Here is a 20,850-nt window from a genome sequence, read left to right as displayed (position 1 = left end):
CATGGATAAGCCATGAGTGTGGAACTGAGTCAAAGACTTTGCAATAATCTTTAAAGAAATAAAAAATCTTGAAACTTTTGTGTGCTTTGTTGAAGTTTTCCACTTTTGTCCTTTCCCCATGCCCTTCCACCTCCTCTAAGAAGCCTTTTATCTGATGAGGCTCCCCCCTTTCCCTGATCCAAACACAGAGGCCACACAACACATGACATTGACTCTTTATTGTTGGTTTCACATGGGGCTATCCCAACCTGGACTTGGGAAGGAGGGATCTTGGAACTCTTGTCTGCCTTCTTCCAGCTACTCAGATTCAGGTCTCTTGGCTTCAACTCTAACCATTCTGGTTGTGCCAGGACTAGGTCAACAAGACTCCCAGGGGAGCCAAGGCCAGGACCACATGGATAAGATGAATTGTGGTACAATACCCAGGAGGGAGATCCACTGTGGGAACGAAGGGAAAGAAGCTGTGGAAGACCAGAGACCAAGGCCCCTATCCTGCCCAGAATCCTCCAGTATGGGAAGCAAAATCTCAGCCAGCTCTTTATTCCCTGGGGGCTACTCACCACCACTGAGCACCAGGATGTCACTAGCTGCTGACCAATGATGGGGTTCACTACTCATGTAGCCATAGCATCTGTAATTCCCATTCATTTCTTGTGTTTTGTTGCGGAGATGGATGACAGCCTCATTGTTTTTGATGTTTTGGGGCTTAATGACCTTGAATCCATCTTCTGGATCGCCATGGTACAAGACAAATTTGTCCAAGCCCACGCTGGAGTTACAGCGAAAGGTGACAGTCTCACCCAAGGGCACTGAGAGGCCAGGAGTTGCCCACAGGAAGGGTTTTTCATAAAGGCCTGTAAGAGGAAACCCTGGAAGTCAAATGGAGCTGATTTCCATTCCTGGCTCCCTATCTCTGGGCTGAAAGAGGGAGAAGGTCAGCTCAAGGCCTATCCTCTCCTCCTGAAACCAAGGGGTATAGCCATGCACTATGGAAGACCCACTTTCCTTATCACTTCCAACTCTGTCTGCTTCTCCTAAGGGCACAGTTTAGAGTACCTAGCTCCCTTGAGACCCTCAGATTGACTCTGAAGGGACTTGAGGCCAGTTCTATGAGAAAGAGGCAGGAGGAAGAGCTGGGCCCACCTAAGAGAATGAGGCCTGGAGAGAGAATTGTCACACTGCCACTCACTGTGTGACCTTGGCCAGTCTTGACCCCTCTTTGAGACTCCATTTCTTCCTCTACAAAGTGAGATGACTGGATGAGAATATCTCCAAGGCCTCTTCCAAATCTTATAGTCCATAATTCTATAGCTTGGGGGCCATGTTAGTGATGAGGATGAAGCAGTCAGGAAAGAGCCCTCTGGGGTGGGGGATGTGGGGTGACTGCTCCTCCAGTGGCCCATTGAGGAAGATAGTGCTTAAACAACATGGGACTCTGGCACCAGAGTACCTCAATTACCTATGTACCCATGAAAGTGTGTTTGCTAGCCACTAGAAACTTCAGGCAGAGGATACCTCAGTGCTGCTTATCTTTATACCACCAATATTTAAGTGAGGGCAATCAGAAGGTTGACAGATCGAGGTGATGGGGAAAAATAACTTCTTTGTATGAGAAAGTGAGTTCATAGCCTCACAGGACTTAGAATTGGGAGGGAACTTAGCCATGATTTGGTCCACACTTCTCATTTAACAGATGAAGAAACTGAGTTGCAGAGAGGAGGGACTTGTCCAAAGTCACATGGCCAATAGTAATAGTGACAGTATTAAGAACAATGATGATAACTTGCTGTTTTTAATTTAAAACACTTCACCAGCAAGATGTATGTAATTAATAGGAAACATGATCTGTTTCAGGGAAAAGGGTTAAACCCAGAATGGTTCTACCAAGCCTTAAATCTCCTAAATAGAATTAAACAAGATTTCCAAATTAAAAGTGAGCTAAACCTTCTTGTTAACTACTCATGAACTTGAATGCAATAAAGCTGTTAAGCTGCTCTAGAAAGCCTATCCTAAAGTTCCTTTGATCTCGGGCAATCTTTCTTCACTGACCTCAAATTTGGATTTGGATTCAATAATGGATGCCAAGAAAGGAAAGAGATCATTGGTTCAGAGATTGAGTCTAGAGGTCTCAGTGAACCACTGACCTCAGTTAACCTCCTCCTCAGGAGAGACCCCCTGGTGTAAAGATGTCAAGGAGAAGGCTGGGACTGAATGTGCAAAGACCTACTGGCATCCTGAAGTCAAAGCTGAGTGGCAAGAGCCCAATTGGATCTGCTGTTGCCCAATCACACCAGTGTTGCTGAACACTTTCAGACCTGGAAAATGGATAATGGCTCCAGGGCCCAACACCCTAAAGCAGTAATAAAAAGCTTTGTGCTTCCTCATGAAAAAGGAGAGAAGGGAATAGATATTCTTAACATACATGACAAACAGATCAAAATCTTACAGAAATACAAATACTTACAGAAATACTGGGAATAAGTGGATATGAATTCACCCAGCATTAACCACAGCTGATAACAGATACATGTGTGATATATTGAACGTAATCAAAAGTGACTCACCTCTGGGGGGAGTCTGAAATGACTGAGACCCAAAAGTGGAATGAGAAGACCTTCCATGGGTAACATCCTTGTGAACACACCCAACAATATGTTGGCACAGAGGAGCTGGACAAATGGTTGAACTGTGCAGATTTGTTGGTGTAAATGGATGGGCTCATGTGAATGTGTGCAGGTGCCAGCTTGCACTGGCTAGACTTAAGAAATGGATGGAGAAATGGGAATAAGGGAGATCAGCCTTTAAAAGTGTGTTCTTTGTTTCTGGAAGAGCAGGTTGTTAAACGTTTACCAGCATACCCTTGGGTTTTTGATGGTAACTTAAAAGATACGGTGCTTACCACCAGAAACTCCAGAAGGCTTACCTTTAAGGGTTTGGGCTTGGTGATCAATGTAGACCAACAAGGAAATGGAGCATTTCCACTGTGAGCCCATCTCTACAAGACGCAAAAACTGACTACCTACCAAATTCCTAGAAAGGAATGATATGATCAGGTGACTAGAAGGATACATCCAAAGCCTGCTATCTTTCATGGACGGACAGATGACAAATCCCCCGACTATAAAGACGAATCTCATAATACCCTGGACACTGATGGAATGAACCTGGGAATGAATTATTACTGCAGATTCCACTGTTGCCCACAACTGCCTGGACAGACTGCTGATCCATAGGGTTTCTGGAGATGCCGCCATGGTGAATACCTGCAATTTCCAGGCTACACCAAATGAAAGGTTTTTAAAGTACAAGCATCTGGACGAGGTCAGAATGGTGAGGGAACAGGAAGACAGGCCAACATCCCCATCATCTCACCAGCAGCTGGAGGTGACAGACTCAAGAGATGTTTTCCCTTGAGTCTAGAGAGGATGTGTCTTACACCCTCACCCTTCATCTACAGAGAAGTTATTTTATCCCTAGTACAACAGTGCCCGGACAGAGCTGGTAACAGAAAGGAAGACAAGCAGGGCTTGTGGGAGAAAAGAAACAAGCCCTCCGGTGTCTACCTCTCACCTTCGGCATCACATCTGTTTGACTCTTAAAGCACATCACAACCGAGCCCCAACCTACCTTGAGAGAGAGGGAGGGAGGGAGAAAGAGAGAGAGAGAGAGAGGGAGGGAGAAAAAGAGGGAGAAAGAGAGAAAGAGAGAGAGAGAGAGAGGGAGGGAGGGAGAAAAAGAGGGAGAAAGAGAGAGAGAGAGAGAGAGGGAGGGAGAAAAAGAGGGAGAAAGAGAGAGAGAGAGAGAGAGAGAGGGAGGGAGGGAGAAAAAGAGGGAGGAAGAGAGAGAGAGAGGGAGGGAGAAGGAGGGGGAGAGAGAGGGGGAGGGTGAGGGAGAGAGGGCATGTGCCAGATCTGGACAAATGAAGTGCCCTTCCCCTCACTCCATCCAGCCTCTGGGTCAGGCTGGTGGCTTGGTTTCCCAAGCTCCTCCTCTGTGTTCAGAGGTGGGGGGGGGGGGCAAATCTCTCAATGCCTACATCATCTCTGTCCCTCCTTCCACTGGCCTTCCCCACTCTGGACCGCTCTTTCCTGACATCCAGCCCTGAAGTCCCCTTGGCCACCTCTCCCTCCCTCTTCCGAGGGTCAGCAGGAGTCTTCTTCTGCCCAGGCTGTGGCATGGCCTCCCTCCCTCCTTTCCCGGTACTCTCCACCGTGACTGGGATTCTTAGCCTCAGTGCCTTGAACTGAACCCCGAAGTCAGGGTGGGTTTTGAGTTTTGTCATGGATGGCAGTCCTCATTCCCCACCCCCACTTGCCTGTGAGGGAAGGGATGGGGGTCTGCCTACCTCTGGTCTCTCCCTGCTCCATTCAGCCACTACAGCCCAGGCTGGCCCATATCACGCCCCCCCCCCCCCCATCACCGGCTCCTGGGCCTCCACCCCCACCTTGCTCTCCCCTAAGACCCCACTCCTCTGGCCTTCTTTCACCAGATGCTCAAGCACTGAGTGGCCGGTGACCGCTGTGCTGAGTGACCCTAGACAAGTCACTGAACCTGGTCTTCCTCAGTTTCCTAAAGTGTAAAACAGAGGTGCCAGCACCTCCCTCCCAGGGTGCCTAAGGAGAGATCGACCCCTTAGCACAGTGTCTGGCACAGAGGAAGCGCTTAATAAATAAATAAATGACCGACCTTGAGGATCAAGAGGGAAGAGGAGGCCCCGGGACCAAGGGGCTGGACCACTCACTGAGATCCTCTCCCAGCCCCGGACTACGCATCCCAGTGGGGGTCCAGCCTCCTGCACGGAACGTGGGGGCTGGGAGGAGGGGCTTCTCACCGGCCACCGCCACGTCCAGGGGTTCGCTGAGCTTGGACCAGAAGTCATGGAACAGATAGAGACAGCGGAAGCGGCCCGCGCGCTTCGCGGTGACGTTGGGGTAGTGGAACACCGGGGACATGCCTTCCCAGCAGGAGTCATCGGCGGTTAGGGGCTCCTGGACGGCCTCCTTCCACAGGCGGTAGTCAAAGGAATCGTACGAGCCCACGCAGGTCAGTGTCAGGGCCTCCCCCACGGGCACCGGGTAGTTGGGCTCCACCTCGAACCTGGGAGCAGGCAGGTCGTCTGCAAGGCAAGCGGAGCCCAGCGGTCCGGGGGAGGGGTCCCCTGCGGCCCCCCAGCCCCCCACCCGGCCCTCGGGCTCCCCCTGCTCCCCTCCCCCGGCCCGGGCTGCAGGGGGGTGGATGGGGCTGGGAGATGGGGCTGGGGAAAGGCTCACAGAAGTCTTCCGAAGCCTGGAGCACGCAGAATCCTGTTAGGAAGGGCCTGCAATGGGAGCCGGCTCCCCGGGCCCCGGACCCGCCCTTCCCTCCTCCCTCCTGGGGGGCTGCAGGCGCCGTCTGTCCGCCCCGCCGGCAGGCGAGTCCCCGCTCCGTCCTGTCCTCCGGCCTAGGCTCTCCCCACACTCCCTCCAGCTCGGGCGTCCCCCTCTACCTGTCCCTGCAAGCGGTCTGGGCCCCGCTCTCCTCGCATCCATCCTCAGGGGCTCTGCCCCTCCCGTTTCTGCTGGCCCCGAGGCCAGGCTCCAAGACCACCCCTCTTTCCTTGCACTCCCCAGGAATCCTCCCTCTCTGCCCCTCCCCCTGCTCCCATCCGTGGCCCCCCCAGACTCACTGAGGCAGAGCAGGGCTGTCAGGGAGGGGCCCATGGTCCCGAGCAGGTCCTCCCAGGCAGGCAGGGAGCACGTGGAAAGCGCAGCAGGTCCCTCAGGGTGAGGAGGGGAGCAGCCCTGCCATTGGCCCGCACTACCCACGTGACCGCCCCTGGGAGAGCCGAGCTGCGGGAAGTGACCCCCGACGTGAGTTTGCATCCAACCGTAACGGTGACAACACTAGGCGCCTTCCAGTTGTCTCCGAAGGCGTGCTTCTCCAGGCAGTGCCAGCCTGGAAGCTGTTTCTGGGTCAGTGAGAGGGCAGGACCACCGGCCTACCCGTGGGAAAGGCTTGGCCCCCCAGGTCAAGCCAAGCAACAAGCATTTATCAAGCACCAACTGTGTGCCTGGCACCAGGAGAGACAGGAGACAGCCCGCTCCTCCCGAAACGGGGAGACAACTGGCAAATACATTGGAGATGTTTTCGGAGGGGGTCACTAGCCTCAGGGGATGGTGGGATGAGGAGGGAGAACCTCCTAGGCATGGGGCTCCCCAAAAAGAATGCATTTAGTCCGAGATGGAAAGCAAGGATATAATGTCACTGGGAGGTAGACCACACAGCCAGCAGTAAAGTGTAAAAGAGCCAGATGATCAAGGGCTTTGAACGTTTATGTACCTGAGGCAGCTAGATGGTGCAGTGGTTAGAGCACAGGACCTGGAGTCAAGAAGACTGGAGTTCAAATCCAGTCTCTGACACAAGCCGCCTAACCTCTGCCTGCCTTAGTTTCCTCATCTGTGAAATGAACATCATAATAGCACCTCACTGGGAGACTGTTGTGAGGATCCACTTGAGATAACATCTGAAACCCTTTCCAAAGCACCATGTGCCAAGTTAACTGTTAGAATTCCATTGGATTCTGGAGGGGGTGGGACCCAATGGAGCTTATTGGGTCAGAGGGTGATATCAGACCAACGCTTGAGGGACAGTGACTTCAGAGGGGAGCAGCAGGTGAGAGTGCTCCAGGGTGGAGCAGGAAGATGGGTGCTGAAAGGCTGCCATGGTGCTGGTCTTTTGTCTCAGTGAAAGGACAAGGTGGGGGGAAATTGGGAGGGGGCTGACATCACTTGTCAGTGTGGTGACAAGTTCAGTATGAAAATAAGAAACTCCCGGGGGGGGGGGGTCCCCCATCCTTTTTAATCACAGGATTTCCCCACCAGGAGCCATGGTCCAAGACTTTTTTCTCTACTTCCCAACTGAGAGCAGTGACTCTCTCTCATATGAATAGCCAGTCATTAACATTGGGGAGACACCAGCTTCTTTCCCTGTCCTATCTCTCAAAGCCAGGGCTGATGGAAGATGGGATTCACATTCTCTGCATTGAGGGGATTGCCCCTGCACTTAACTGGATCAGCTGTCTAATCTAAAATGACCTCATTGCCCACTGGGTCCACTTCAGCTAATTTGGGTGGCAGTGGATCCTCTGAATAGGTGGGCTTTGTCCCTTTCTACAGCCTCTCATTAGAATAGGTCCACTCATCCTTAACTGGCAACCAATCGGAGTTGGTTGCCATCCTCTGGATCACCCACTTTCCAGGGATACATAAGCTGTGGGCCCACCACTGTCACTGTCTTTGGTGAGAGGGGGCAAATGAGCAGATTGGAGCAGCTGGCGGAAAGAGGCTAATAATATAGGGCAAAGAAACCCTCAGTTTTGTGTGATGCCACCCAGAGTTGGAGGCCTGCCCCTGGACCCTGGCTCAGCATCTCCTTCCTGGAGTCTGGAATCCTGGTCCCAGACACATGGTCCCCTGGTTTGAGGAGAAACAGCTGGATCCTGGGAAATGAAGGTGCTTTCCCAGAGCTCCTAGGTCTCAATCCAGAAGTCACATAGTATGTATGGACAATCAGCTTTTTATTCTACTTTTTGGGGATGGGTAGAGGGAGATCTGAGGGTGGGACCCTCTCCACCACACCCCTTCTTGGCTTGGTCTAGGCCAGCAGCTCTCCCAGGGCGGCTGAGGTCAGAGCCACATGGATGTGATGAGGCCAGAGAGCGAATGGGAAAGGAGGAGCTCCTGAAAAGACACAATGGTGAGTCTGAGGAGGCCTGGAGCCAGTGGCCAGGAGCCCCCCACCTCATGCCCTGCCACTCACCACCAAGAGTGATCAGCAGCGTGTTACTGATTTCTGACCACTGGTAGGGTCTGCTGGAGTTGTATGTCATACACACATACTGGCCCAGCACATATCTGTGCACCTCTCGGTAATAGAATAGAGCCTCGTGTTTTGACTTATTCAGGGCTTCAATGCAGGGTTTCCATTCTTCCATGGAACCATGGTATAAACAGTACTGGTCAGAGGCTGAGGTCGAGTTACAGTGAAAAGTCAAGCTCTGGCGAAAGGAGGGTGTGGTGGTGGGAGTGACCCAAAGGAAAGGGCTCATTGTGACAGCTGCAGGAGAGACCCAGAGGTCAGGGAGTGGGGGCAGGGCAGGCCAGCCAAGGGGCGCAGGCCCCCTTCTCTCCAGGGCCCTGGAGAGAACGTTGTGACACCTGGCCCTTCCCCCATCTAGACCTCAAGCTGCCCTGTCTATCCAAATCAATATGATTTGGGGTATACATCTGTGAAGTCTTGGGGGAAGGGCGGGGCTTGGGGCCAAGTTGGGCAGAGGAAGGGGTGGGGTGATGAAGGGACAGCCATCAGGGGAGAGGACCCTGGGAGGGGAGGGGTTGGGCTGCTTTGTCGGGGGCACCCCACCTGCACACCTTCCAAAGCCAGGTCAGGGTTGCTGAGACCCATGGAGACTTACAATGAAGGGACTTAACAATGGTCCCATTTGACAGATAGGGGAACCGAGGCTCAGAGAGAGGAAGAGGAGGGTACTTGAAGCACAGGGTTAGCTTTAAGCCAGGATCCCATGTGAAGTGCAGCTTCTCCAGGAGGAACTTTTAGGGGGCTCTTCTTTTTCCAACTCGGCCTTTGAGAGGCCCAACCAAGTCTACCACTCTCCCCTTCCTGGGCTGATGTGGGGTGATGGCAGCAGGGGGAGCACCGTGGGGAGGGGAGCTGGTTTCCGCCTAAAGACCTTCCAGGAAGCGGAAAGCCATCCCCTTAGAGGCAGGCAGCTCCCCATCTCCTCAGCATCTTCTGATGCAGACTCAGCATCCGTGGGTCCTTCCAGCCAGCCTCGAGCCCCGGTTAGGCTCTGCCCAGGGCAGAGGGCAGGGGGCTTCTTGTTCTAGGGGCTGCCCTTCTCCGAAGGAACTCAGACGGGTGACTCTCCAGGGGATAGAGGGGGGCTCTCCGGCCCCTATAACTGAGCACAAGGCCCCCCCGGTGGGCTTTGGGAGCCCGGGAGAGCGGGGACTGGCGGGGGGAAGGAGGTGAAGGGGCTGGGGCCCCCTGCCCAGGACCCTGCTCATGCTCACCTCTTATGACCAAAGGCACCTCGTTACTGTACTTGGAGTACAACTCATCGAACTGATACATACAGCTGTAGAGGCCCGCCTGCTCCGCCGTGACGTTGCCCATGGGGAACTTGCCCACCCTGCCTTCCCACTCGCTTCTCACCCACTTCACCGTCTGCGGTTGTTGGCCCGGCTTATGTAGCATCAGCATGTACGCGTTGGAGCCGTAGGCCCCCACGCACTCGTACGTCGCCGGGGTCCCGAGCCTGACCGGGAACCGGGGCTCCAGGAAAAGCCGGGGGGGTGGCAGCACCTCTGCAAAGGGAGGCAGCCCAAGTCTGGCCGGGGCTGCCCCCCCCACCCCGAGCGCCCCCCCCAGCCTAGCCCCGCCCCGAGCCCCCTGGGAACTTACGTTGAACTTGGTCAGACTTGGTCCAGAGCAGGCTCAGCTCTGCGGGAGAAGGCAGCCCAACCTCAGAGTCTGCCCTGGGCGGGTAGGGGGGCGGCCCCTCCCCCCTCCCCCTGGTCCAGGCCCCGCCCCCTGCCCCTATCCCCAGCCGAGGCCCCTCCCCCACTGCCCCCTATCCCCAGCCAGGCCCCCCTCTGCCCCCTGTCCCTACCCCTGCCCCCAGCCCAGGCCCTCCTCCCCCCAGGGGTGTGTGTGTGAGGGGCGGAGGTCAGACACCATAGCAGAGCAGGAAGAGCTGGCTGGCGCTCATGGTCCTGAACTGGGGTCCCGGGACGGTCGAAGATCCCGCGGGGCTGAGCCGGAGCTGTTCTGCTATTGGCCCTTCCCTCCCCACGTGACCCGACCGGGCCTGCGTTCCAGTCGTTCCCTGCCCCATGGCTTCCGAAGGGGCTGAGAATCCTGGAGGGGGGAGTCGTGTGTCCTCTTCCTCTTCCCTCCCCCCAATCTCGGGAGGATTTAATAACCTCGTGCACAAGCATGTGACCGCAAACCGCCAGAATCCCCACCTCGCGCCAACGTCCATCCCCCTGCGCGGCCTGAGGGGAGCCTGCCCGGTGCGCCTGGCCGCTGCAGGACCACCCCGGGGGGTCCGTGTGCGCAGGTCTGCGGTCTCCGCGTGCGTAGCCGCACAGCAGAAAGGCCTCTTCTTAATGGATGGATGTGAACACGCTGACGGGGCTGACAGTGCCCGTTGAAATGAGGACCCCGGATATCTGTTTTCTTAAACATTAACGTGCCGTAACATAAAAAGTCCCTTTATTCCAGATAGTGTCCCTGGCTAGGGAGCTCATAAAATGTGCTCAGTCAGCCCCATCCGGCCGATGGACGTCAGGAGAAGTATCCTGCTTCAGAGAGCAAAGTATCCAAAAAGGATACTATGTTACCCTTTGCTCCTTTTGGGCGAAGGCCAGCTGAAGGCTCTAGACAAGCAGCGCTGGGGATGCAGGAGACTGTTGTTAGCGCAGGTTGGCCCGGACTCCTGGGGAAGCTGTGTCTGGTGTCATCTTTTCCAGGTCCCTTCGAAGCCAGAGGGCAAGGTCTCCTGTGGGCTCAGGTGTCCACTCAGGAGCAGGGGCCATAGATGTGACAGAGGGAAACAACAGCCCATGTAGTCAGACAGCAAACATAGGATCTGATGGCAGCAAATCAATATTGGCTAGTACCCTTCAGGTAGGGCCATCTCTAATTTGATTGAGTTATTATCGAATCAAGTTACGTAATTTTTCCTGTCTTCTTAAAATGCTTCCTGACACTGTCTAAACATATTTAAGCCATCTGAAATGGATCCCGAAGTATCCAGAACAAGTATCCAGAGACAGGAGGGCTTTGGATAACCCCCATTTGTTCCCAAATCTTATTATCTGCCTTCTACATTTTCACTGAAATCTCTATCTTTCCAAATCTCTCAATCCCATTATTCACATTATTTTGCTTTCCTGTACATTTTAACCATAAGACAAGATAGCTCTTAAGTTATTACTTATTACTAGCATAACTGTACTGGAATCCCGTTCCAGCTTAAAGCAAAAAGGTTAATGGCTAATCTTACAGGTTGATGGATTTATGTCTTTGTTTCCCAAGTTTGTTATTCTTCCCTAATTATACTCACTCTGGAAGAATGAGATACTCCAGGAATCAAATCTTTTACCTATAAGTTCAAACACAAATTTTAACTCTTGCTTAGGCTGTGGAATGACTACAAATTCCGATCAAAACAGCAAGCTCTCTTCTACTTCATAGCTCATCACATTCATTTAACAATAAATTATCTTGAAAATATAGCAGGCCTTCAAAAAAATCACACAATTTAAAAAGACATTTCTTCTAAAAGTATTTCCCCTTCTTTAAAAACAGTTTAAAATTTTTTCTGATGTTCACTAAACTTTTATGAAGAAAATTAGTTGGGAGCTTTTAACATGATAGATATCTCTTCTTCCCTAAAGCAAAAATAAACCTTTAAAACTGGGACTCATTAAACTATGTTAGTGTGAAGTAGCACAAATTCACAAAGTATTATAACAAAACTAAATTCTTAGCTATTACAGAATTCCTAGATATCACAAAGTTCCTTAGTCAAAAAAGGTGTTTGTAATGGAGAAGAGATTTAGTTTCTCTAAGTCAAGAAGGACAGGTCCAATTAATTTAGCCTTATCACAATAACAAATTTTCCTTAAGTATATCACTAGAAATTAAGTACATTTTGTCATTTCATATAGTCCATAAACCTTCAAATTAACATTCATAGGTATATCTTTTAGATGAAACAGGCTTGAAAATCATGCCCCTTTTTTTGGTAAGGATTCACATTTGCTCAGTAGGAATTCTACAACACAGAAATTTTTGCACAGTTTTATGAGTTTATAAAGAGTTTTATAAGTCAATGCATTTCTAAATCATTTTGCATAATATGTGGAAACTACAACTTTAAACCATCATATATTTTCATAATAGCCAAGATTTCAAATGGAAAAATCTGCTATTGTAGTAAATATCAAATTATCTAATTTCATCACATCCTTATAAAAGCCCAATTCATATGTAACAAGATTCAAATTAAAATTGCGTTGACATTTCTACCTCACAATGGTCTCTCAAATTTCACAATCTAAGAGAAATTTAGAAATACAATACAATTTTGGAAATACAACAATAAATTCAGATGATAACATTTGCATTTCCAGAAATTATTGATCTTACTAGTTTTGGTAATTAAAACTACTACTAAGTTAAAATTACTTTAGAGAGAAATAATAATATTGTATATAACATATGCCAGTCATTAGGTTAAGCATTTTACAATCATATCATTTTGATCCCATAACAACCACCATAATTATTGCTCCCTTTCCAAATCAGGAAATGGGTCAAACAGAGATAAAATACATTTTTGCAATTGGAATAGAGAAGTGTGAAGTTCAGCAAGAGCAGAGAGGCTGGTGTCCCAGTGGTGATAATTCTTGAAGGCAGGGCTTAGTGAATGTTCCCCACAGACCCAATCCATCCACCTATCCCTTCCCCACAGCCACCTGGGGTGGTTTGCAGCTGCTGGGACAGGGTGGGCAGAATGTATAGGATCTAGATGACATTTCCAAGCTTTACCTAGAAGGGTGGGCTACAAGGTGCCCAAGGGTAAAGGACTGTTAGAATCACTGCCAGTCTGTGATTTGCTGCCCCTTCTCTCCTTTTGCCAGTTGGAGAAGGGTGATTTAAGCTTCTCCTGCATTCTCTTCTCCTAATCTGATCTGGGATGAGAGGGTTAACATGAACTCTTGTGGCTGTTAAAAATCTGCATTCTGAGTTACTCTCAATTCTGGGAGGGAGTGGGGAATGCTAAGTGATCAAGACTGGGAGGAGGTGTTTTAGCAAGGTGAGCTGGAGCCACCCACAGTCTCAAGGATTCTTTCCCAGTAATTTCAAATGATCAGTTTCCAAACTTTTTAATGATTAATCCCACAACCTACAGAATATACTAAAATGTTTTTAGGTAAAATCATCTAACTTTCCATTGTAATTCCAGGCTGACCAGACCAGAACAACAAGGAAAAGTCTTAAAGTTTTGTTTGTTTCTTTCCCTAGCTGCAGCCTTTAGCAGTCTCTGGCTGCCTGCATTTTAAATCTTACAAGATAATAGACTTGTTCACAGCACATGTGATATAGAGACATACACTGACAGACAATTGACAATTAATGACAGGACAAATACAGACAGAGCTCACAATAAACAATGGGGGCGGGAATTAGAAACTTGTTAGAAATCCCCATCATAAATTGGCTATTTTTATTCCAAGGAAAGGGGGTTGCAAGGATTCCACACCTGACAGAATGAGTGTGGATCCTGCAACCTTTGCTCAGAGCACCTCTATGGTCGTTGGGGAGGAGGGGTGGGGAGCCTTGGCACCCTTGAAGTTTCTGACTCACTACCTTAAAGAGATAGGCCCCATGGGAATAGGTTCGGGACTCTTGTCCGTAGGTGGATTGTAACTGTGCTCCTCAAGACCAGAGCCCTTAAGGGAAGGGGGAGAGGGAAAGAAGGCAACAGAAACTCAACAAAGTTATCCTCCTCAGGGCTAGAGCAGGTAAGGGAAGGCCAGGAGGGAGGAGATAAAGACTTGGTGCAATTGGCCTCCCCAGATCAAAACCTTTAAGGGAAGGGGGAGGAAGGAAGGAAGTGAGGAATAGGACAGAGGGAGTGAAAGAGAAGGACAGGCTCCGGCCTTTGGAGAAGACTGGAAAGTGGGGTAGAGGGAGTTAGCTAGTACTCTGATGCTGAAGCAGCTTTGGGAACCTTAAGGAAAGAGGCTCCTGCCTTTTGTTCTCCCTCAGCCATTTCAGCAAGCCCAGGATAAAAATATTGCTGCTGCTGGCTAGATGTTTTGTTGGCCTTTAAACTTAATTTGGTTTTAAGATAAAGTAACTTTGACGGGTCCAAAAGGGCTGTATGGTGGCCAGCCAACATAATTTAAGGCTATCTTTAGTTGACACTAGTGCTAATTTTTCCTCAGATCAATCTGTACAGGGGATATATACAGAGCTTTTGACTGCAGACTTGATCCCTGCCCCCTGAGTTAGCTTCATGAGAAATTTCGGACTTCAAACGAGTGGGAGTCCTTTGGAAGCTGGGAACAGGAGGATTTACCTGACCCAGACAAGGTTTAAGACTTCAGGAAAAATGAATCCTGAGGCACCTAAGTCTTTTGGCATTGGCAAGGTGGGGAGCTGTTCTCTCCTAGTTTATCAGTTCCAGTTTGAGTCATGGCACCGTAACTGTCGACCTGAAAGTTTGGTTAAAAAAGGCTAAATTCATCATTACTTATTCCCTTAAAGCTAGCTGTTACATGGCCTTGGAGCCAGAAGGAAATCTCTGACTGACTGTTACAGGAATGACCAGATTTAAATCTGTTTTAGGACAATCCAAGGATGTGTGTGTACCTCAGATTTATGGTCTTTATGTGTTTAGCTATACTATGAGAAAGGAATCTTCTTAACTGAATTGATTGTAAATACAATAAGAGAGTTGACAAAGTTTCAGTTGAAATTACAAACAAGGATATCTGTGTTTTCTTTACCATTAACATGCCATAACATGGTATATGTCCACAAAATATTAAGATATGGAGAAAGTCCCACTGTTCAAGACAGTGTTGGGTTAAGGGTGTCATAAAGTATGCTAAGTCAATCCCATATGGCCTTGTTGACATAAGGAGAGGTATTCTTTGAGTTTACTTAAGAGAACAAATGCGGGACTCCATCCTGCTGCAGCTTGCTGTCACAAGCCTCATAAGCAGCAAAAGTTGTATATGAGGTATATGTCTCCTGCAACAACAGGGACATGACTGTGAGGTCAAGCATGCCTCCTTGGGAACCCAACTGGGTAGAAAATCCCCTAAGTAAATTGTATAGAATTTTACATCATGAAGACAGGACAATGGGTCATAAAAGTTAAATATTGTAAGGGTTGTAAAAGTTATACATTATATATCTGTGTGCTCTTCCAGGAGTGCTCTTCCTGTGTGTTTTCTTCTCTTTATTGTGGGATGTAACCACGATGCTAGTTTCTAAGTAAAAGTTGTCTCCTGAAGGGGCTTGGGGCAGTCTCTTGTTCCCGAGCCTGCCCAGGCTATGCCTTGAACAGTTTGGTGTCTGTGTGCTCTCTTTTCCCTCACATGCTCCTGTCCCCTTACAGGTGACCCCTGTTCAAACTCTGCTGGGTGGGATGCAGAGAGACCATTGTGAGGTAGAAATGCTATCAAAGCAATTTTAATTTGGATCTTGTTACATATGAATTGGGCTTTTATAAGGATGTGATGAAATTAGATAATTTGATATTTACCATGATAGCAGATTTTTCCATTGGAAACCTTGGCTATTATGGAAATACATAGTGGTTTAAAATTATAGTTTTCATGTGTTATGCAAGGCGATTTAGAAATGCATTGACTTAAAAGTTCTTATGAAACGCTGTGCAAAAGTTTCTGTGTTGTAGTATTCGTATTGAACAAATGAGAATCCCTTTAAAAAAATAGGGGTATGATTTTCAAATCTTTTTCATCTAAAAGATATATTTTTGTATGTCAATTGGAAGGTTTAGGGATTATTTATATGAAATGCCAGAATGTACTTAATTCGTAGTGATATACTTAAGGAAAATTTGTTATTGTGATGAGATTAAATTAATTGGACATGTCACTTTTGACTTATAGAAACTAAATCTCCTTTCCATTACACCTTTTTGACTAAGAGACTTTGTGATATCTAGGAATTCTATAATAACTAAGAATTTAGTTTTGTTATAACACTTTGTGAATTTGTGTTACTTTGCACCAACATAGTTTCATGAATCCCAGTTTTAAAGATTTATTTTTGCTTTAAGAAGGAAGAAAGAGATATCTATCATTTTAAAAGTTTCCAACTAATTTTCTTCATAAAAGTTTAGTGAACATCAGAATAAATTTTAAATGGTTTTTTAAAGAAGGGGAAATAGTTTTGAAAGAAACGTTTTGAAAAATCTTGTGTGATTTTTAGACAACCTACTAAAATTCAAAATAGTTGTTAAATTAAGCTGTAAAGCAGAAGAGATCTTGCTGTTTTGATCTGAATTTGTTGTCATTCTAAGGCCTAAGCAAGAGTTAAAAGTTGTGTTTGAAGTTATTATATGTAAAAGATTTTCCTGAAATATCTTATTTTTTCCAGAGTGAGTATAATTAGGGAAGAATAACAAATTTGTGAAACAAAGGCATAAACCCATCAATCTATAAGGTTAGCCATTAACCTCTTTGCTTTGTTCAAGTTATGTTAGTAAAAGTAATAACTTTTGAGCTATCTTACCTTAGGGTTAAAATATAAAGGAAAGCTGAATAATCTGAAGAAATAGGATCGAGAGATTTGGAAAGATAAAGTTTTGATTTAAAATGTAGAAGGCAGATAAGGTTTTGGAACAAATGTGGGTTATCTAAACCCCTCTTATTCCTAGATAGTTGTTCTGTATACTTTTGTGTCAGTTTCAGATGGCTGACGAATAGTTAGTGTGAGGAAGTGTTTTAAGAAGACAGGAAAAATTATGTTTCTTAACTTGATAATTAATAGCTCAATTAAATTTGAGATGGCCCTATCTGAAGGATTCTAGCCAATATTTATTTGCTATTTAAGACTGGGACTGCAATTTACTGTTGTTTGAAGCTCTGATTACAGGAATAGTTGTCTAAGTTATCATAAAGCCAGTTGACATGTGCTGCAGGCTGAGAATGGTGGATGCCTGGAAAGGTTTTGAAGACAATCTTTGACACAACCTGGGTAGGATCTTCCTAACTCTATTTCCCAAATGTTCTATTTCCTTTCTGAAAAAGGAAATTCCCCACCTGATTACTCCTAAGCCCTGCTTTCAGCATCTAGTGACCACATGATTAGCTGTCAGATAATGCCTCATTCCTGGAATCGAACAGAACTAAGGAAATTCTTTCCTCTGTTAAGATATATGACACTATCCCTCTTTTTCTTTTATAGCAAATCTCTATAATGAAGAAATTGTGTAAGTACAGTACTAAGTCTGTTAAATAATAGATGGATATTGGAACATCTCTGAGTTACTATAATGAGATGCAGGAATGAAGAGCCTACAACTTTAACCTATATTCATGGCCAAATAAATAAATAAATATAATATGATATAGGGATAATATCCTCCAAAGGAAGACATGATTAGACCAGGTAGTAAGACAAAGATGTAATGTGATAGATGTCTAATTAAAAAGAATAGCAAATTTTGAGGAAAAGCAACAGGATCAGACTGATTCCTCTAAGAATTATATGCAGATGTTTATGATTGGCTTCTAGAATGTATCATGTTTTAGTAATAAGATCTCAAATTTGGATTTTTGCAGAAAAGTTGTAGAAGATAGTGGTAAAAACAAGTGAAATTATTTCTTTTAAAGTACCTGTCCAAAGGCATATGAGTTCATTTTATGGTTAGACCTTCACATTTTAAAATATTCTTATACCAGGTACAGGATTTAGGTAAGGATAGAATAGCAAATGATATACAAACTGAAATTCTATGAAGTTTCAAAAAAAGGGAGAACAAATTTTAAGAGATTATTATATTCATTGTCAGAATTATCTGGGAACTCTTAGATCTGGAGCAGAGAAGCATAATTCCCTTTTTGAACTGTCCCAAGAATAAAACCTATTGTCAAAGAGAGGATATCTAGGCATCAGATAACTACATGAGACATCTGGGATTCAAAAAGTGATGTTATGTGGACATTAAGAATGGATTACTGGGATACCAGGAACTTAATGTTAGTTAACACTGGTAATTATTTAGTTAGTACTGATTTGTATGGTTCATATCTAAGTTTTCTTGTTTATCTTGGTGACATATAAATCTCTGTTCTCAAAATTAGTCTATTGTGAGCCATATAAGTTTTAATCTGTACCTGACAACGTAAAAATGCAATTTTGTGAACTGTGAGAAAAAACTTCATTGTATTGTTTGAATCTAGCCCTGTGTGGCTGGGAAACTGAACTATTTCAATGTGCCTTTAAGAGATGTTGACTATGCTGTACTGTTTCCTCTCAATTATCAAATCATATGTCTTCCGGGAGCCCCTGTCAGGTCTTTCTGTATAGACTTTTGGATCCATCTGTGACATCTATCGTCCCTGCTCCTGAATGGACACCTGATCCCGTAGAAGACCTTGCCCTCTGATTTTGAAAGGGCCTGAAAGAGACCATATCAGATGTGGATAACTTTCCCAAGAGTCAGGCCAGAGCTGCATGAAGAACAACTCCTTTCCTACCTGAGCCCTTTGCATACCCAGGACTGGTTGTTTAGAGGTTTTTCCATACTTTTCTTGATCTACAGGTGAAACCTTCAACTTGCCTTTGACCAAAAGGAAAAAATGATAATATTTAATATCATTTTTGAATTTTAATAAGGGTCAGACCTCGAATTAGAAAAAGAGCCTGGACCTAACAATCTCTTTGTTCTCTGAAGTAAACTTAGAGAATACCTCTTCTTATGTCAACAAGATCAGATAGAGCTGACTTAGCATACTTTATGAGACCCTTAACCCAAGACACTATCTTGAATAATGGGACTTTTCCCGTATCTTAATTTTGTGGACATATACTAATGTTATGGCATGTTAATGGCAAAGAAAACACAGATATCCTGAGTCATAATTTCAATTGACCAAAGACAGTCTGGATGCACCTACCGTGGCGAATTAGATAGTCTAAAAGAGGCCATATACTGGTTTGGAAAAAAAGGTAGAGGGTATGCAAGAACAGTTGTCCTTACCTTGTCATTTTAATGTAACACAAAATTATATAACTCCTCTAAAATATAATTCAAGCCGATATAGTTGGCCCCAGATTAAAGCTCATGTTCTAGGAGCCTGGGGAAGGCACAATAGCACCCTTGATCTACTGAGATTACACAATGAAATTAAGAACGTAGAAAGAGCAAAATTAGATTCAGTCACTTCCTCTATCGCAGAAGAATGGTTAAATGGATCCTTGGATCCTAGACAAATTTTTGGCCTAAGAAATGTGCTTGGCCTTCTTGGTTTCTGTGTAATAATAATTTCTCTGTGTTGTTTTCTTGCAGTCTGCAGAACAGCAATAAAGACCCGGACTGCTCTTCATGATATGCAACCTCAGATTGCTTTGTCCCTCCTCCTTCATAAATTACAGAAAATAAAAGGGGGATATGCAGGACTCCAACCTACTACAGCTGGATTTCACAAGCCTCATAAACAGCAAAAATTGTACATGAGGTATATGTCTCCTGCAACAACAGAGACATGACTGTGAGGTCAAGTGTGCCCCTTGGGAACCCAGCTGGGCAGCAAATTCCCTAAATAAATTATATAGAATTCTATATCATGAAGACAGGACAATAGGTTATAAAAGCTAAACATTGTAAGGGTTGTAAAAGTTATACATTACATATCTGTGTGCTCTCCCAGGAAATGTATGTTTTCCTCTCTTTATCTTGGGATGTAACCACGATGTCAGTTTCTAAGTAAAAGTTGTCTCCTGAAGGGGCTCGGGGCAGTCTCTTGTTCCCGAGCCTGCCCAGGCTATGCCTTGAACAGTTTGGTGTCTGTGTGCTCTCTGTTCCCTCACATGCTCCTGTCCCCTTACAATTGACCCCTGTTCAAACTCTGCTGCATGGGACACAGCAAACAAAGAGACTATTAGGTCCAGGCTCTTCTTCCGATTAATTAATTCAAGCTCTGGCCCTTATTAAAGTCCAAAAATGATATTAAATATTATCACCATTCATTTGGGCACCTGCTGATGGGCCTCTCCCCTCTAGCCAGATCGAACCCAATGTCCATCCCTCCTCCCAGTCAGTGGGGCACCTGCCTATGGCCATCTCAATAACTGGGGCAGGGGGCTCCCACCATGGCAGAAGCTGGGTGCAATGGCTGTTTTGGGGGTTTCTCTCAATGAAAGAGAGAAAATGTTCTGCACAAGCCCCCCCATTTTGTTTTCTTGTGAAACCCTCAGCTGCTGTAGGTTTGGGGGAGAGGATCCAGATTTGCTTCGTGGATAGAAAGGCAAGAGGCACCACTGCCATCCCCCAAAAGACAAGCCTTCTCTCCTTGTGCCTTTAGGGGAAGTTTGATTTTCCCCAAGGGGACAAGATTGCAAGAGATGGAGCAAACTCATAAAAACAAGGAACATTGCTTAATTGTCAGAGAGGGCTGGGCTAAGTCACATCTGAATGCCAACCCACTTTTCTCAGTATAGCTGACTCCTTTCCTGAATGACCATAGAGCATCCCCACTTTCCCTGGTATCTCTAGTCTTACTGAGGTACTCATTGGCTTTGTTTACAGTCATTGCCTTCCAGAAGGCCTCAGTTTCTCTTTCATGTATTTCTTTGCTGGGGCCCAACTTGCTTGAACCCGTTACTTTTTGGAAAATAGCTGCAATTTGTCCTCTTTTCCTGTGTAGACCTCTCCTCAAACCTCTCCATTTTGAACCCCAATAAGGGCTAAAGCCTGAACTAATCAATCAGACTGCTTTAGCTTTGTTCTAAAAATGCCCTTTTCTGTGTCAGCAACTTCAAAGAACAGATAAGGCTGACAAGGAGCATTCTTTCTGTTTGTGTCAAGATGCCTGCAACCAGAGTGGCAGGACTTGTCTTATCTTGGCATCCCAGAGACGGATGCTGTGTGGGGGAAAAGACAATATCCTGGAATGGTCGTTTCCAACTGACACCACTTCGTCAATTGCCTCGCCGATTTGTATTTTCATCTTAATGAACTAAGAAATTTCCTTTCTCATGGTGTAGTTAACACATATGGAGACCATAAATCCG

General features: G+C 46.4%; 2 protein-coding genes and 1 long non-coding RNA gene across 8 annotated transcripts; 1 reads left to right on the top strand and 2 right to left on the bottom strand.

The window, feature by feature from the left end:
* Positions 1 to 203: 203 nt before the first annotated feature.
* LOC140503531 (platelet glycoprotein VI-like) lies at positions 204 to 7,240 on the bottom strand. Of its 3 annotated transcripts, none has more exons than XM_072607592.1 (5): positions 5,666 to 7,240; positions 5,271 to 5,303; positions 4,832 to 5,116; positions 561 to 854; positions 204 to 438 (listed from the first exon to the last, which is right to left on the bottom strand). In XM_072607592.1, the coding sequence occupies exons 1-5, from the start codon at positions 5,859 to 5,861 to the stop codon at positions 353 to 355; spliced, it is 894 nt and encodes a 297-aa protein (XP_072463693.1). In that variant the 5' UTR covers positions 5,862 to 7,240; the 3' UTR covers positions 204 to 352. The 3 variants fall into 3 exon arrangements, with proteins under 3 accessions (XP_072463693.1, XP_072463696.1, XP_072463694.1); XM_072607595.1 differs by lacking the exon at positions 5,666 to 7,240 and adding an exon at positions 5,486 to 5,660; XM_072607593.1 differs by lacking the exon at positions 5,271 to 5,303.
* A 298-nt stretch (positions 7,241 to 7,538) lies between these two features.
* LOC140503530 (natural cytotoxicity triggering receptor 1-like) lies at positions 7,539 to 10,042 on the bottom strand. 2 transcript variants are annotated; one of them, XM_072607591.1, is made up of 5 exons: positions 9,736 to 10,042; positions 9,463 to 9,501; positions 9,072 to 9,365; positions 7,798 to 8,094; positions 7,539 to 7,718 (listed from the first exon to the last, which is right to left on the bottom strand). In XM_072607591.1, the coding sequence occupies exons 1-5, from the start codon at positions 10,040 to 10,042 to the stop codon at positions 7,633 to 7,635; spliced, it is 1,023 nt and encodes a 340-aa protein (XP_072463692.1). In that variant the 3' UTR covers positions 7,539 to 7,632. The 2 variants fall into 2 exon arrangements, with proteins under 2 accessions (XP_072463692.1, XP_072463691.1); XM_072607590.1 differs by having other exon boundaries at positions 9,671 to 9,998.
* Positions 7,644 to 19,613, top strand: LOC140503532 (uncharacterized). Of its 3 annotated transcripts, XR_011966816.1 has the most exons (4): positions 7,644 to 7,734; positions 9,087 to 9,294; positions 10,533 to 10,689; positions 19,127 to 19,613. It is a non-coding gene; the product is annotated as an uncharacterized lncRNA (long non-coding RNA). The 3 variants fall into 3 exon arrangements; XR_011966815.1 differs by lacking the exon at positions 10,533 to 10,689; XR_011966817.1 differs by lacking the exons at positions 10,533 to 10,689; positions 19,127 to 19,613 and adding an exon at positions 9,704 to 10,220.
* Positions 19,614 to 20,850: the final 1,237 nt, after the last annotated feature.

Source organism: Notamacropus eugenii, chromosome 5 (genome assembly GCF_028372415.1).
Source record: "Notamacropus eugenii isolate mMacEug1 chromosome 5, mMacEug1.pri_v2, whole genome shotgun sequence".
In the NCBI taxonomy this organism is placed as follows: Eukaryota; Metazoa; Chordata; class Mammalia; order Diprotodontia; family Macropodidae; genus Notamacropus; species Notamacropus eugenii.
Note: the sequence above shows the minus strand (reverse complement) of the source record. Positions and strands in the feature narration are given on the sequence as shown.

Excerpts from the sequence above, each read along its gene's own strand:
- LOC140503530 (XM_072607590.1), bottom strand. The coding sequence starts at position 9,998 with ATGCTTGTGCACGAGGTTATTAAATCCTCCCGAGATTGGGGGGAGGGA. Across the intron at positions 9,366-9,462 it reads CAAGTCTGACCAAGTTCAAC|AGGTGCTGCCACCCCCCCGG; the intron begins GTAAGTTCCCAG and ends CTCCCTTTGCAG. Across the intron at positions 8,095-9,071 it reads GGTGCCTTTGGTCATAAGAG|CTGTCACAATGAGCCCTTTC; the intron begins GTGAGCATGAGC and ends TCTCTCCTGCAG.
- LOC140503531 (XM_072607592.1), bottom strand. The coding sequence starts at position 5,861 with ATGCAAACTCACGTCGGGGGTCACTTCCCGCAGCTCGGCTCTCCCAGG. Across the intron at positions 5,117-5,270 it reads CCAGGCTTCGGAAGACTTCT|ACGACCTGCCTGCTCCCAGG; the intron begins GTGAGCCTTTCC and ends CTTGCCTTGCAG. Across the intron at positions 439-560 it reads CATCCTGGTGCTCAGTGGTG|TGGATCTCCCTCCTGGGTAT; the intron begins GTGAGTAGCCCC and ends TCGTTCCCACAG.